General features: G+C 35.6%; 1 protein-coding gene across 2 annotated transcripts in view; it reads right to left on the bottom strand.

Annotated features, from left to right (window-relative positions):
* Nucleotides 1-3,771: 3,771 nt before the first annotated feature.
* The window catches only part of csrnp3 (cysteine-serine-rich nuclear protein 3), a 47,104-nt gene continuing 33,250 nt past the window's right edge, over nucleotides 3,772-17,625 (bottom strand). For both annotated transcript variants that reach the window (XM_088605419.1, XM_088605420.1), the window contains 4 exons: nucleotides 15,170-15,343; nucleotides 8,820-9,079; nucleotides 6,718-7,014; nucleotides 3,772-6,269 (listed from right to left, as the gene is read on the bottom strand). In XM_088605419.1, coding sequence (XP_088461545.1) covers nucleotides 5,175-6,269; nucleotides 6,718-7,014; nucleotides 8,820-9,079; nucleotides 15,170-15,317 — 1,800 coding nt within the window. In that variant the 5' untranslated portion in view covers nucleotides 15,318-15,343 and the 3' untranslated portion in view covers nucleotides 3,772-5,174. The remainder of the gene's footprint in view (nucleotides 6,270-6,717; nucleotides 7,015-8,819; nucleotides 9,080-15,169; nucleotides 15,344-17,625) is intronic.

Raw genomic sequence — 17,625 nt, 5'->3', positions numbered from 1 at the left:
TACATCTATCTAAAAGCAATAGTGCCCTGTGCAAAAAATAAAATAAAAATAAAAACTCACTTTCCAGTTTCACTGACTTCATGGAGTTGATTAATCCATTTGAAAAGCTGAATTGGACAATAACAGGCTCATACAGCTGAAAAGAAAATTACAGCCTAATACAATTTACATCAACCATGAAACAAAAGACAATTTAAGACTAAAAAAGGTCAAAAGTTCCAATACAGACTACTGTAATAAACCACAATAAATACATATTTCATAATATCATTCTATACTGATCAATACTGAAAATGATAAATACATCAGAGTATCGCTAATTAGGATTTATTAGATAACTGTCTGATACTTTGGCACAAGATCTGTATGCCTGGCAATCCTACTGTATGTACATGATGTTTTCTGGTCTTCATACACTGAAAAGACAGCCCTTACAGCTCTGTACCACATACATTTCAAGAACTGTGATTAAAACAAAAGCTAAAATAAAAATCTAGAGTGAACTTTCAAGAAAATGAAACAAGTCTTTACTTTTTGTAGATCCTGAAAATTACTAATAATTATGTAAAATCTGTAAATGCAAACAAATTGGCTGTTTAAGTTCATTCATTTCAAGTCTGCTTGTGATATATAAAACTTTTGGATGTTAATTTAAAGGGAAAAAAAAGGTTCCCAGAACATTTCACAGATATAAAGATTTATTATTGCTGATGTTAAAAATGACGAATAGAGCACAAAGTATTTGGTTTCATGTACCACCATATTAATTGAAATGTTCCCTTTCCAGAGTTTTGTTATCATAAATATATATTTGCTTCTTAAGAGTTCTATATTCTATAAACCATAATTTTATATTTGTATGAAGTCTTTAAAGATTGTCTAAATTCCGGTACTGTTTTCGGTGGATGGGCATCAATTAAATCAATAGCCAATTACCATGATTTGACTTTTTTTAATTAGACATCTCAATTGGATTTTTTTGGGGGGAAGTAGTTCATTAAAAATCATGTGCTAATGTTTTATCCTGCATAATTATAAGTATTGCAACCCAACTGATCAAGCAAATATACTGTACAACACTGCACATAGACCAGATGAAAAACAAATATTTAAGACAAGATCATTTCTAAACTACATCTTAAGCATTTGGTAGTCAAAGCCACTATAAACCTCATGGACAAAGTCTATAAAGAAAGTTGATTGCACTGTTACTTTTTAAATGATATTGCACTTCATACTTAAAAAAGGAAATAAATTGCTGTTCTCAGTATTCATATAACTCTTATAATTACATTACATTAAACGCCCAAGGTAATGTAAAATTTACAGAAAGATCTTAAAACCTATCTGAAAACTCAAAGAATTTCACTTACAGAAGTGTCTATTATTCTTTTCAGCAATTTAAGGAATTTGTATATGTGAAGTTAAAATATAATTGGTTAATATTTTCTGGTTTCAGTTCTGTGGCCATAGTAGAACTGTATCTATTTCCTTTAGTTGTCCGTGACATATTTCATGATCTTTTTAGTCCTTTAATTACAGTAAATTCTATGATGCATTACTTTTTCAGCTTATTTGTATGAGGTTTAGTACTGCAATCCAAAATACATTTATTTTGGTTTCTAAGAGCAGAATGTAATGCAAGTGGTATAAAGACAAGAATACTTAACTTCTGATTTTGTAATCTTAAGCCTCCCTTTTGACTCTTTACTCATAATAATTCACATGAAAATTATGTTAAAACACATTGCTCTTAAAGTACAATGATTTTCATTCAGGGACAGACAACAGAAGGAAAAATATATTATTACTGGATGGTGTACATTTTCTATTTAATTTTGAATTCTCAAATATCAATCACTTTTACAATAAAAAATGGTAAAAAGATAAAATGACCTGCTAACTCTTGAACATGCATAAAATTATTACCGAAAATCACCCTCAAATTATTGTAGGACGATGTTAGGGACACCTTTGGCTTATTACTCTGTTTTACAGTGCCCCCCAAAAGTTTCAGACCCATGCATAATTCTCACGTTTTGTTGCTTTAAAGCTTGTAATCATGACACTTCGCTACATACACATGTAATCCACACATGAAAAAAAACCCAAAATGAATAGATAATATGTAACACAGTTGTGATACCTTTGCTCTGGCCAAAACTCTTAATCTCTGTGTGAAATAATAATAGTTTTCAGAATTTCAGAGTACAAACACCTGTCTCTGTAAGGTATCTTAGTCAGCTAGTGAATTTCAAGGAACTATGAAGAAAAAGTAACTTTAAAAACAACATGCATAAAGGCACACATCATGATAGTATGAAAACAGACCTGTAATATTTCTTTAAGCAAGTTGAAGTCAAGACCATTAATCTTAAAATCCTTAGTCTTGTTTGAATAAAAAAAAACACATCTTAAATGCCACATGGAGTTTGGCACAAAGCACGTGTTCACAGTACAGATACTGTAAATATGTGGTAAAAGGATCAGTGGTCAAAATGAGAAAAATATGGAACTTTCTAGTCTAAATGCAAAGCACTATGTTAAACATAATCCAAATATACTGCATCACTTTGTCCCTACTACAATGATTGGGCAATGTTATGTTATGATACTGCTTCTCATTAGCAGGGTCTAGGAAGCTTGTGAAGAATGAACAGAACAAAGCAAAGTACTCACAGGAAACCTGCTTCAGATCTAAAATGGGGACAAAAAATCACCTTTCGGGAGGACAGTGACTTGCAGTTGCAATTGTAAAACATGCTTCCACCAAATACTGGCAATGAATTTACGGGTCTGAATACTTATGCAATCCACACATTATTTTTTTTTCCTCCTTAGTTTTTTGCTGACATTTTCTGTGACTTATCTTAGCATTGAAAGTCTTCAGTCTGAGCATTGGGTTTTGAACAAAATATGACGTTTAAGATACGTGTATGCAACATTTTGTAATTCACCATAGGAAGGGTCTGGATACTTTTCCAAGGCACTGTATACAGTATGCACACACCCATGGGAGCATAATGACAGATCATCCCTCATAACCTTTGTTTTCTAATGCTTCGTTAAATTTTTGAGTTTGAAAAAAACACAGCAAAGGCTTAATTTAAAACCAACCACATTAAGACACAGCTCCTGCCTGCAAATACATGCACAGATTTTGTAATAGGTTTCATTGTGTTTAATTTCAATTATGCCAAAATATGTAACAGAAAGGTAGTAGTCGTTATTATATTTACTGCCCCACTTTTCACCAGTACTGACTGCATTTACTAACACAGATGTGGAGCACCCCATCACACAGGGAGGAATTAACCTTTTAGTTTATCTCAATTAACTATTGATGGTATTTGTGGGAATAGCTGACTTACGTAGGGAAATATCTGATTTGTGTAGAGAATTATAGCCCTAGATCAAAATTATAACACTTAAGCATAATCATGTAAAACACTGTAATTCAATGAGTGTTTATGGCGGAATGATAAAAATAGAAAGCACTGTGAAATGCTAAGTGAAACACCGACAAATTCTTTCAGAAAAATGATCATTCTACAAGTGCATTTATGAAAGGTGACAATTCGCACATGTAAAAATAGTCAATGATCTGGTATTTCAGGTAGAAAGAAAGCCACAAAGACAAAAAGCTCCCTTCAGAGTCAGGGCTAAGAACCACACCATTATTGGACCAAGACTATTTTAAAACAATCAAATACTTCTAGGTTATGATAGTAGCAAGAAGCAGGAACAATACTGAATAAAAAACATTAAATGTTTACGTCACAAAATGCAATTTATTAAATTACTGTCTACCACTGGAGAATGTTTCAAGTATGAGTGACTGACATTTTCCTAATATGGCGACTGCCCTTTCTTGGTATGAATTGTAAAAAGAAAGTGCTTAAGCAGCCTTTTTTATGGAAATATGAATGTCTCAGATCAAACAATGCTTTGGTCTTTAAACCAGAATGCAAAGAAAGATGAAAACAAAAAGCACTTTTCAGATCCAGTTGCATGCTTTCATAAACTATAAAAAGGACATACTAAATACAGTCTGTGATAAAACAGATAAAACATTTTATACAGTACACTGAGTGATTTCAGTCAACTTGTGTTGTCAGTCAGCTTATTCTTGAATTTGCAAGGTCATCAGCTAAAAAATATCATGCTATTCATTATCAAAACATTTATATTTTACATACACATCATAATCCCATAAATAAATTGATACAGTAAACATTTTTCTCACAATTGACACATGAACATATAAAAGTTCTATCCACAAGATTAGCTGAAAACTAGATCCTTTAAAAGGATACTTTGAAATTACAATATACTTACATAGCACAGGCTTAAGCTTACAGTTTTTTTAAAGTCTTTTATCTTGTTTCACTTCGTGTTTTAAATTAATAACATTTGACAGATGTTTTCAAAAAGCTACATAAATTATTCATAACCTGGACTTTTAATAAAACAGGCAAGATCTAAAAATGAGACTTTCATGTGCAATCAAGTCATGTAAGTAGAAAAAAACAATACATATCTGAAGCATTAGCCACAATTTAAAACTTTCTCTTAAATAACATACATTTGAACCAATTAATCATATTTGAGAAGTTCATTATTGTAGTAGCACTCCATCCTAGACTTGGAGTATACCTGTGTTTTCTGGTTTTTGTTCCAAATGAGGGTTAGTAATTAGAATTACTAGCAAGAATCAACCCCTTTTTATTCACATATACCCTCATTCAGGTGTGTGAAATGTAACTGGGGCTCTGAAGAAAGCAAGTTTAATTTTTTATTATGCTGGATAGTTTGATTCAATGTCATTCCCACCTATGGACACCATTAATATAACTGAATAATTAATATCAGACCTATGAAATATGATGGAAAAACTAAAAAAGAGAACGGATGGGGCTCTGTTTGCTAAATTTCTTTAAAAAGCATGCCCGCAGGGGAGTATTTCTGGAAGAAAAGACTCAGTGCGGAAACAAGTTAAAAAGGTCTAATCACACAAAAAAAAGTTTGATTAAAGGGATCAGTTAGCCACAGTGATTAAGAGTTCATGTGGAACGGAAACCAAAAGACTCAGGATTCCCTCCAGTGTCAAGGCTGAGAACTACTGCATTACTGGACCAAGGCTAATTAAAAAAAATCTAAACGGGTCAGGGACCCTAAACTGGCGTGACCTCTGGAACGCTTTCAAGTGTAGGATTCTTTTTATTGTCTGGCAGAGGGGAGACTTCAGAGAGTCCGTTTGAAACCTCCTTTGGCTGCTCAACTGTGAAACAATTCCCATTGGTGACATAACGGTCTTGAGAATTATTGTTCAAGTAGTTGTGAAACTCCATCTGAGAGTGGCCTGGAGTCTGTTCACAGTATATCCCATTTGACTGAACGTTGTTTTCCTGGTCAGGGGTACAACAGACAATAACGGAGGATGCTCCGTTTGAGACTGCAAAGTGATGATTAGTATACCTTTCATCCTGCTGCCGAGAATAGTCTGTGTACTGCTCAGAAGTCATGCTGTAAGGCACCAATGACATTGTTCCGTTGTTATTGGTAACCCTGTCTTGGTATGATGAAGCTTCACTGTAGGCCTCGTTGCCTTGATTAGCTGCTATGTTCCCTGCAGCAGTGTTGGAATTTTCCAGCTGATAATACTCCACTGATGAGCTAGTGTAATAGGAATTGGTGCTGTTGTGATTTTCATGGACCACTGTACCATCTGAATAACACAATACTGAGGAAAGAGGAACCACTTCAGCCCTTGATACGACTGGTGGAGTCATTCCTTCTCCAAAATCATCTGATTTATCTTCTTCGTCATCCTCTTCATCGGACTCGCTAGCTGCTAAGCTCTGTGTGCTTGAGTCTGTAAGACCGCTGCATAAACTACTGCCATCATCTTCTTCTTCTTCATCATCCTCATTTTCTTCTTCATCTTCTTCTTCTTCCTCATCCTCTATTGGCTCCTCTAGCTCATCAGCTGCCTGAAGGTGCATTATTGCAGTCTGAGGAACAGTATCTGCAAGGGAATACTCAAGACTATGCTGGGCCTGGACCAAGGGATTACTGTGAACATTCGTTTCACCATGGTAACCGTTTGCTGCAGATGCCTGTTGTTGCTCTCTGTTCTTCTCCAATTCAAGCTTCATTATGGTGTGTAGAAAGTGAGTCCGTACCCTTATTGGGTTAAATTCAATTCTACCTGCAGTGTTGCTGCATCCCTCTTTTGTGCAGCCACAAGGGAAGGACATACGGTCTACCTGCAGAAAAGCAGAAAAGCAACTTTAAAAATCCACTTAATCTTCATTTTGTCTTGCCGGCTGTCATACAAAAACTGCGCAAGATAAAATCCAAGTTACACTTGCTTTGATTTCTGAGGACATTAAAAGATATTTTAAGACAAAGAGTATAGGATTTGAAAATGTGATATTTTAACCTATAAAATAGGTTATTAATACTTTGTTTAATGTTATGCTTTAGTACTCAAATTACTATTTTATTATTCATTACTGAAATAAATTACAATTATAATCAGAAAGGCAGATGTGCTTTAGAAAATGCTTTAGTCACGTAGAGGTATGTACTGGAGAACAATGCACACATAATTGGACACTACAGAATTTTGTGCAGGAAACTTAAATTCCATGGCTTCAAATTCAAATAAAATTGATACAACACAACATACAGTATGGTGTGTTTTACATTTACCTGACATTTAATTCCAGCCATGCTGCAAGCACAGGTCTCAGGATCACAAAATATTCTGCAGTCACACCCACAGTCTTCCCTTGAGACTCGGATGGCGCGGAGCTCATGTTTTTCTTCTACATCTATCTTTTTCACACCAGAAGCCCTCAGCAAAGCTCTCCTCTTTTTGGTTGTGAGGGGTTGAAGGAAGAAGTATTCATCAACTTCTGTGTTGTCCAGATCAATGTCATCATCGGAAATGTCATCCACTGTAAGGACGTTGGCTTCGTCGGATTCCACGGTACCATTTTTAGTCAGCTAAAAGCATTAAAGGTCAAATTAAGTTAAATTGGGGAAATCAACCGGAAATCAGAAAGCAATGTCAATTCGTTTATAACCAGAGCTTTTACTGTGCTGTGTATTCTTCAGTCTCTTGGTGATGTTCAACAAAATCTGTCATTCAGATATTTATTCATTGAGGCAAATACACCTCAGTAAAAGAGCTAGAGTCAGATTTTCTTCAAATAGACTACTTTATTTAAAAGCTACAACTGCTATGTTCTCAATTGTCTTTACTGTCTATATTTCTGAAAGGTTTGAAAAGATAAAGAAAGATGAAGAAACATCTCAAATGCACGGCATCACTGTCACATCTAGTTCAAGGGCCTTGTCCTGTCTTACCACTCACTCTCTTCTCTGCTCTTCTGCCTCCTACCTCCAAGTCTCTTGTCTCTCCCTACTTCCCCTTTCGCTTTTCTTCGCTCCTCCTTGGCTGGGCGACTAGTCATTCCTTCCCCTCGCTCTCCAATCTCCTTTGACCGCTGCTTCTGCTCCCTTGGCTCCGTGGTTTGCAACCAGATCAGTGAAGATCAGGAACACCCCGCTTCTCTGGCCACCATCCAGCGCCTCCTCAAAACTCACCTGTTCGGACTGCACTGACACCTGCGCCCATCGACCATTGTAATGCTGTGATCTCATTTCACTACACGGGGTGATTGTGTGAACACTCCACTATGTCAGTTTTTGTGCTATGTCAGAATCAATGCTTTGTGGATCAATTCAATCAATGGATTGAATATATTGTTAGAACCACTGAAAACATTTGAACACTAATGAAAAGCAGTATGCGGTGTGAGTGGCATGGGCATTGGCAGTGCACGTGCACGTTCCGGAGAAAAGTTGGGAGAAAACTGCGGACAGGGTGAATCTCAAATGTGAGAAAACACCAAAAATTGATATTCATTTTCCCAAGGAAAACCCCATTTCACAGGAAAATGGAAATTAGCTTGAGCTATGACAACCTCAGTCACAGGCACGGGAGACCTCTGAACCTGATCTCAGTAGACCTGTGTCTCTTCCCGTTTTGAGCCACGGTGATCTGGTCATTACTTGGTTAGGGAGTGTTATTTTATTCCAGGTAAAGCCTACTGTGTATTTGCTCCTTTGTTCAAATGGTCATGAAATTAATTTGTAGCAATATAATTCACTTACTGTATAATTACATATACAACTCTAGTAATGACATTTAAAAGATAATGTGGGTAGGTGCTCTAAAACACATTTTTAAACAACCTGCCGCAACATTTTCAAAATTCTTAGGTTTATTACATCAGCTAAACTGTGCTTTAAACAGTTTATGTAAATCAAGGTGTCACCTGAAACAGCTTGCATTTATAGATGTGATTCTCTCATGTACTGTAGATGTTCCCCGTCTGCAGAAAAAATGGATTTTCTCCACTTTTTATTGGACACGTGAGAACTCTCGAGTTTCTAACTCTCATGTATCTACCCTACGCCTTTCATTTGCAGGAAATCAGGTGGTCAGAGGGTCTTCTTCAGTAAAATGGCTCCAAAAGGAACACAGCAAGGTACAGCCCACCTTTTATTTGATTTGAGCAGCATTTCTCTAGTAGTATTAAACACACGGGGAAACTGTTTCATGTCATAAGGCTTTGGCATGATAAAAGGAATTATGAAACAGATTCAAAAGTACAAAATATATAAAGAAGAATACCATCCTAGTAAGAGTAAAATCTGATGCCTCCTGATCAGTTATTTATTTTACAACACTGCTAGTCAAGGCACTTATTTCAGAATACCCATGTTTTTGTGTGTTACTTTACCTTTAGCTTTATGGAATTAAGTTTTTCTTCTTTCAAGTGGTCTCTGAGCATCTCCCTGTGAATCCTCTCCTGCTCCAAGGCAAACTCCCCCAGGGTGTACTGGCGCACGCTGCTGTGTCTGCTGGACATGCCCAGGGTGCTGCCCCCCTGGCTGGGGACGCTGGTGAAGCCCTGTCTCCTGGAGAAGTAATAGACCGTGACGCTCTCGAAGTGCACGTTTCTCGTCCTCATACGCTTCTCCCTTTTCAAGATCGAAGACGCTGCATCCGAAATGAAATGAAAAAGCCAGATGTTACCATTATGCCCTTGGTGCTGCAGACATGGCACGTGCTGTGAAAAAAAAAAAACTCCATTTGGTCAACTGGACTTTCCGTTTGGTATCGTTCGTACAAAAGTAATTTGTAAAAGATCCTGGAGTTATTTGAATGATCTCTGGGAAAATAAACGAGTCTACTGTAACTCCAATTACAGACATTTAAATTGAGTGCACCACTGGGGTTTAACATTAACTGCTCAGATGACTCTCTGTTAGACTTCCATGCTATGCTTATTTAAAAATAAATAGGGAAAAGTTTTTTTTGGTTGCCAACTATAATAAACTGGGTTCATTTTTTTGGGAATTCTCCAGCACATTTTCTTTGCAGAAACCACCTCTTTAATCAAGAACTGCATTATCCATAAATCACTTTTTATTTAAATATGTTTATGTATTTTTAACTATATGCATATTCGACTCTTTCATGTTTTGAACACGGCTGTTTTATTTATGTTACAAAAGGAGTCATTCTGGTCTCCTAATTCGATCTAATATGTAGCCCTGAGCTAAATGTATTACACATTTCCTGGTGCTGAAACCCTAAACATGAGAGAAATCATATCCTTTTTTAATGCTAGGTTTTGGAGCATATGTCTGCCCTATGTCTAGAGTTCACCATATGCACAGTCAACTGCACAACCTTCTGAGTTATACTGTACCTGAGCTATCCCTTCAGAAAATCTCATTAGGAATGTCCACAGAGACAGGCTCCCTTACCTTCTCAACTAGGAATGCTGAATCAGCTTCTGATTTCATAGCTAAGCCAGTGTGACACTACCCTGACTTACACAAGCTTGAATGCCTCCTGGACTCTGTCATTGGATAATGAGTTTGCTTACCATCTTAAAGACTAATATTTTTACAGCATACATAAAAAGGGCTATCCCACAGGCAAGGATGAATGGATAGTGTAGCCCCAATTCAGGAGATAGTGTTACTGCAGAGCAGACATACTTAAGACTTTCTGAGCTTTGCTGAGTTTGTTGCAGTGCCTTTGATCCTCATATTCTGCTTCCACTACTAACAAAATACATAAATTAGTCTCTCCATCCATAGCTTTGCCTTAGAAGAACTGAAGGATCCAAATTAAAAGCAGAGAACCTCACTTCTCTGGCAGAGCTACTGTATGAAAGTGGGCTCATGGCAGCGAAAAACACCCATTGTGAGCAAAGTCCCCATTTTGAACAATGCGCATTTGAAAACGCACATCCTTTACTTGATGCCACCACTGCTTTTTAGTCACATTTATTGGGGGGAAAAAAGAGCAGCGTTGCTATACATGCAAAATAAATAATCCCAACCCCCCTCTTCTGGCAGGAATCCAGTGTGTAAGCATTTTGCGTGGCTCTCACAGTTCCTCTCTTGATGTCTGACATACATTAAAATAGATGGGAACCATCTGGTTCAGCAGCTGAGAACTAGCTCATGCTATGAGGACAGTGCGCTTCACCACAGACAATGAACACACATCTTACACAGATGAGGGGAATCCACGAGAGCAGGACCAGAGCACCAGAATTTAGAATATGAGGAATTTAGATGAGTAAATCAAGATTCTCCTTTCAACAGCGTTTAGCTATTATAATTTTGAGAGGGGTGCATTTCATTAAAAAATGATATTATTTATGAAGTATAGTTAAATAGAATTATAACATTAATGTGCACACGTTAATATCAGTTTACTTCTAAAGCTGATGAGACTAGATTATCTAATGTCATTAGAGGCCATTTTCACCTTTATGCTAACTAAGTGTTGGCTAGTAAAGTATTAGAATTATCTCGTGAATCATATTTGTAGAAATAAGCTTTACCATCCATAAACATTTACTCCAAAAAATGATGTACTTTACATTCTTAAAAATAACAATGACACGATTTCATCCTTCTTATATTCAGTTGATTAAGAGAGCACTCTTGATTTCAGTAAAGGCTCTTTGTAGCACTATTTTACCTACAAGCAGGAAGTATTTCAGTCAATATTTTTCTTAAGTGAAATTATTATCCTTCCTTAACTCTGTCTGTATAATATATCTGTTATCTTTAAAAGCAAGTTTAAGTGATACCTCCTTTTAAAATACTGTATGTTTACATTGATTATTTACTAGGGTTTATACTGTATATACTGTATGTCCCTATAACTCACATAAAATATTGAGTTATCTCAATATACATGTATTATGAATTAAGTATTAAAACAATTGTCTAATCTTTGATTGTTTTACTATCAGTTTTATTCAAGCAGTGATTATGTATTTCAAAATTCTACCTGTCAGAGTATATTGTCAGTGTACAATTCACACTGCTTAATAACACAGCTCAGAACACTGTGGTACCTAACAGCAAACTGTAAATTATTGATCTTCTGAGATTAAGGTAAAACCTAGAAATTACAATGACATTTCCTGCACAAATATATTCTATTAAAGTAACATAATACTAAATATAATACAAATATAATAGTATTACCAAAAATTACAGCTTAAAATATGTTTCCTTTCTACTAGAAAGACATTATGAGGTCATGCTGGCATTTCTTTCTATGTTGTGATGACTTGTATTTTACACAAAACTCAGAGAAATGTAGGGATTACATAGAAGAAAGAAACAATAATAGAGCACATGGTTAATTATATCAAATGCCTTAATAATACAGTAGTATGAGATCAAGCTTTATTTATTGATCTGGTGTTGCTACAACAATTACTTTAAGCATTTCAAGTGGAAAGACAGACCACATAATGGAATTTAGTATGGTAAATTGCTCACAGTTAGCTTGCTTGTTCATTCAGTAGAATGCTAGCACCTTCAGTGCACTGAACATACAATTGAATTAGTGTTGCAATTCATTCTAATTGGCATTCTATTAACAATTTTATTAACTACATAGATCTTAATGTGTTAATCCGGTATTAGGTCTAACAAGGTGTTGAAATCATACTTGAAGGAACACATTAGTATGTGGAAATGCAAATGCAAAATCTTCACTTTTTGTTCTCTAATTCAATACCACTATTACAACATTACAACATTCAGCAATTGTAAGACTAAAACAATATAAAGCAATGCACTTTATACCTGTATTTCCAATTACTATCTTAATGATTAGTATAAAGCAATTCCCTGACAATCCTTTAAATATTAAATCATTATGATTTTTCTTCATATTGCTATACCTGGCAGAATTACATTTCACCAGAAAATGTTCCAATTGTATTTAGTACACATTACACGAAGTGAAAGTATGTCTCTGCTACAAATTGGCATATACATATACATGACAGGTCAAAATATTTCAGCAGTAGTCGATATTAAACATGCCTGGGCTAAGTAATCTGTCTTTTCCTCTACAGGATTACTACTAAACAGCTGGTTTCCTTTATATGACTGGCATCAATCATAAAACGAGAAGTGTCCACGGTAAGCCATGCATATGAGCTTGCAATTATTTTCTAAAAAAACATTCTTTAAAGATGGAAAAAGCAAATACAGAATTTATTGCAATGGAATACATTGAAAAACACAAAAGGTACGACTCTTCACATTTGCTGTAATTGATCTAAAATCAGGATTCGAGGCAAGTTCCCTCTACAGTTCCAGTATGTCTTTAATTATTAAAGTGCTGCATTCAAGACCCGGTCTCAAGATTATGGAAAATGAAATGAGTAGACATAAGAAATCTTTAGATGTTTATATAAATATATATATATAAATCTATTGGTGTGTGTGGTTTAGAGTCATAACTGGCAGGCTGTGAATTTAAATGTGGCTGTGAAACCACATCAGGGATGACCACCGCTGTTGTACCCTTGAGCAAGGTAGTAAGATACTTCATTGCATATAAAATTGGGTACAAATGTGAGAAGTCACCTTGCATAAAAGCATCAGCTAAATTAATACCAATTTAATGCATCAGACCCTTGATGGGACATTTGCCTTTACCACAAAATATATATTTTTTTTGCAACACAGCAAAAAAAAAGAAACGTTAAATTGGTATAGCAGGCAACACATGCTAAAATACATATTTTGCAAAAGAATAGTATTTTCTTTCTAGTGCTGTGGAAGCCTCATTAAACAAAGGCAGTACAGGAATACGGCTCTCTCCAAACATCTGGAGCAAATAAAGTGTTCATCCATTTTAATCTGATGGTTTCACATGGGTGACTGACTGCACAGAAAATAAAATACATTCAGGGGGAAAGGGTCAGGGTAGGAAATCTCAAGTAAAGAGCCAGCCAACAGCCCAGTTAAAGGCACATGGGTTGTCAGAGTATGTTCTTCCAGTTGATTGACAAAAACGTGCCCCTAAGCCATGGAATGTGGTCTCTGTCTTACCCTGAAACGACTCAAGGTGGACCAGTATGACTTGATCCCAATGAAATTTCAAAAAGACATTTTCAATAGCACTGCATGGCATCGTAGAAATTATAATGACGTCAATTATAAAGAATTAGTCATCAGTTAATGTATAACATGTTACACATACTTTAGAAGGGCTAAAATATTTTACACAGGTAATTCACTTCATTCTACAATTTACTATGTGTTGCCTATTCAGTAATCACAACATAAGGAAAGGGAGATTTTTATCAGCAGCCTACGCAATTCCTGTAGTATTTCAAGTAATTAAAGTTACTGTAGGTTACACAAAACTCTTAATTTATCTGCTTTTCAAGCATTGTCGCTTGTCATATACAGGAATCCAAAATAAGGGATGAATATTCTTCCTTGCTTTCAGCACTATCTTTACAAGCAAGATAACAGATGATTGAGTCTGGTCTACAAGTAATCTTTTTCACACTTTATCAGATCTAAAACAAATTACAATTAAGAAAAAAAGCAAGGAACAATCGTAAAGAAACTGATGAAACTTAAGGAGGTAGCTACTGTATATTTTGATCAGATAAAAAAATCTAAAATGTAAAGCCCTCCGTTATTAAAGGGACAGTTCTTCCTTCTGTATTCATCTGCACAGTGTGTTATCTGGGTGCTTTAATCCCCAGGTCAGTGGCTGTGATTATCAGTAGGAACAGATACGACATTAGAGTCTGCAGGGAGTTTCTCCCAGCTCCAGTCTCTAGATCAAGACTGCTTAACATGTAAAGAAACTAGCAACATCACCTAGCCTAATGTGAGAGAATGGAATGAGCAGTGTGCTCAAACCAAAGCTCATAGATCAAAGCCACATTTTCCATTTAGTTTTATTTAATGGTACTGGGGCCTTTTAAAAAAATGGAAAGACAACGTAAAAGTGTCAATGGTAGAATTCTTAACACTGGAGGGGCTTGATGGGCTTGCGGTTATTTAACAAAGAATACAAGGTGGAGAGGAACAACCTATTTTCTGAACTAAATCCTTCAAGATTGAAGCTGCCAAGATTGTGCACGTGCAAAAACAAATTTACCTGACATGTTTTGCAGAAGCAAAACTTCATGGAGGGATGTTTTCAATATAATTTTCCGTCACGTTGTTAGTGACGGCCAAAGTTTAAGCCTTATTATACCAAACAAAATATTTTGTAAAGCAGGGGTTTCCATAAATCATTTTATTTCATAGACAAGCTTATTTGCTTGTTTTAAAGAGGGGAAAAATGACAGCATTGCTAAAAGTAAGGAACAAAAAAAAACAGTTCAGCAGTTTTCAAGGACTTCGGAGACTTTAGGCATTATTTCCCCACTATAGGGAAAGTGTGGGCAAGGTGCCCATTCCATAATAAAGGAATTACATGGGCTGTTTGCCCACTGTGGAAATTCAGGCCCATTGAATCTTTTTTTTTTTCCTGCTAACTTTTCTCATTTGTCAGAAGGGTAGTTTTTTTCCTCATACATATACAAAAGAACACATACACTGCGACAGAGTTAGTGAGAGCCACAATCTGCATATATTTTTACCCACCCAGAACTCTCTCTGTTAATTTCCAAAAAATAATTCTACTCACAATGTTGTCTGAAGAAAAAAACCTGGAAGCAATACACAATGTGCTACCAGGAAAGTAACGAAACAAAAGTGGCTTGAGAAACGCCATGTCACTCACGAGTAAAATGGCTGGAGGTGGAAGGGTTTACACTGTCACTACTGTCCCCACTCTCACTGCTGGAAACCTCGTCGTCAGATTCCCGCAAGGACGAGCACGGTGAAGAACCATCCACTTCTTCAAACTTCCTCTTTAATATTCCACTCATGGCTTCGAGCTTGCAATCAGGTGCACCTGTTATACAAGGAAGGCATTGTTTAATACCGAGTGTATTCCTGCTGGAATTCTCAACACACTTAATTAGCAGTGAGCTATAGGAGCCTCTTTTTCCGACATTCCTCCAGCAATTGATCAGTGTGCTGCTGAGGACCTCAATGGAAAGAAAGTAACTAATTGTATGCGATATTACGCGGAGAGGAAGTTCACTTCTTTCTTTTTGATCAATTGACCACCACAAAAAAATGCGAGACAGCTCAGCGTTGGTTGTCTGTGACGACATGCATTCAATTTAACGTTCCACAATCTTTAGAAGCATATATACGTCAGTTATCATTAAGAACCTAAAAGCCTGCTGTATACTGCTAAGATTGTCAAGACAAATTCTGTAACTGAATTTCATCAATTGCAGAGAGGGTGCAGGAAATGCCAATTAAGGCTGTTAGAAAAAACACAATACTATAGCTGTTCTACCAGAAACACAGTGCTTCTAGCATATCTTATTTTTTTCTTGCAAATCTCCTTTTACATCGAAATTGAAAATATCCATTGGCTCAGAAATAATTAATTTTCATCTTAAGGGAAATTAAAAATGCATGCCCTGTAGCCCAATCTCAATATTTCTACTAGGACTTAATTTGGCGCAAAACAAGATATGCTCTGGAAGCATGTTTGTTACCAAAAAGTTTGAATTAATGCACATAAATAGAGGTGTAAAGAATAAAAAAAGAAGTGCTAAATTTGAAAACAGAAAGCAAAAAGGTTTGATTACATGCTTATAAAAGAGCTGGGTTAAACAACATGAATGTTTGTATAACAGCTCGTTTGCAGAAACCGATCTTGGGGGAAAAAAAAAACACTGTTATAAAAAGGCCAGTATACCGCAGTGCCTATATTTATACGCACTCTTGACAATAGCAAGGTGAGTCAGTTTGCAAAATATTAAATGAACAAAATTTACAATTGTAAATAAGCTGTAGAAATATAAGCAGTTGACTGCTGTTTGATTAGCAGCAGATCCAAAATAGAGACGCCGCAGAGCTGGCATTGACAGCAGCAGTGAAGCCCAGATGAGCAGCTCTGTGTGATCCTTGCTTCCACACAAGTAGGACTTGTTCATTAGAAATGCAGCATATTTAGGACATCAGGCCCCCTGTGGTTATAAGGTTTATGGAAATGTGTTTCAATGGCTGTATTTCCACACTGTATATAAACCACTTCATCATCATAATTCAGTTAAGAGTTTAGCACATAAAAATTCAAAATACATGTAAATTCAATACGAACCCCATTTTCTTTAGAATACCTCAGTTTTTCTTTTGTATTATAGCAAACAAAACCAAGGCAGGGAAAACTTACTGTCTTCAGAAAATCCACAATTCAAAATCACTGACTTCAACAATGCATTAATGGGTGTCAGTGATTGTCTTTACATCCCCTATGAATATTTTTCCATAACAGATGCTGAAAGGTTGCAAAGACAGATCTCTTGTGTTGCAGCTGTAAGCTTGAAAATGCATCTTCATGAAACAATAAGAATGATTGAAAAGAACAAAAAGACAAGCTGTAAACAGTTTCTAAAACCCACAAATCATAAAAATAATTATCATGGGGAAGTAATTTAACTAAATTATCTTTCCCTAATTACTACTAACTAAAGAAAAAATATTTATTTAAAACAATGCAGACTTCTAAAATTCACCGAAGTAAATTTCTAAAGCTAATATCTCAATATGTTAATACTTACTGTATCTTTTTAAAGTACCAATATTGATTAATATTATGTAAAACTTGTAAAATTGTATATGTCATACTGACATACACTGGTAATGGGTAATTATATATATATAAAATAACATTTTGGATTAAACCAGAATGGATTTTAAAAACCATATATGATGATGTGATTTGGTAAACAACAATTATGTGATTAAGATGATATCGCATTTGTTTTACAAAAAATATATCACTGTAAATTGTCTCTTTACATCACTATATTCTTGGCAATATCTTTCTGTCTGTCATAACTGGTAATGCTATTAAGTGAGTAATTACACTTCTAGGAAAAGCATCCTATTTCTTTCAGACGGTTTACAATTATCTACTTGCTGATTAGTGAACCTCTGAGATCTCTGATATAAGAATATAGTGGAGGCTGCCATGTATTCCTTATGAATATTGTTCTTTATTGTCAGAAACAGTCACATTTCTTTTTTAATCTTTTCTGGCCTTTTTTTACAGGAATTGAGCAAACCTTCAATCTGAGATCTCTGTACCTAAAATTAGTAATAGGATTGTTT

The sequence above is a fragment of the Lepisosteus platostomus genome, chromosome 14 (assembly GCF_059453375.1).
Source record: "Lepisosteus platostomus isolate fLepPlt1 chromosome 14, fLepPlt1.hap1, whole genome shotgun sequence".
Taxonomy (NCBI): domain Eukaryota; kingdom Metazoa; phylum Chordata; class Actinopteri; order Semionotiformes; family Lepisosteidae; genus Lepisosteus; species Lepisosteus platostomus.
This window is presented reverse-complemented; position numbering and strand designations above follow the sequence as displayed.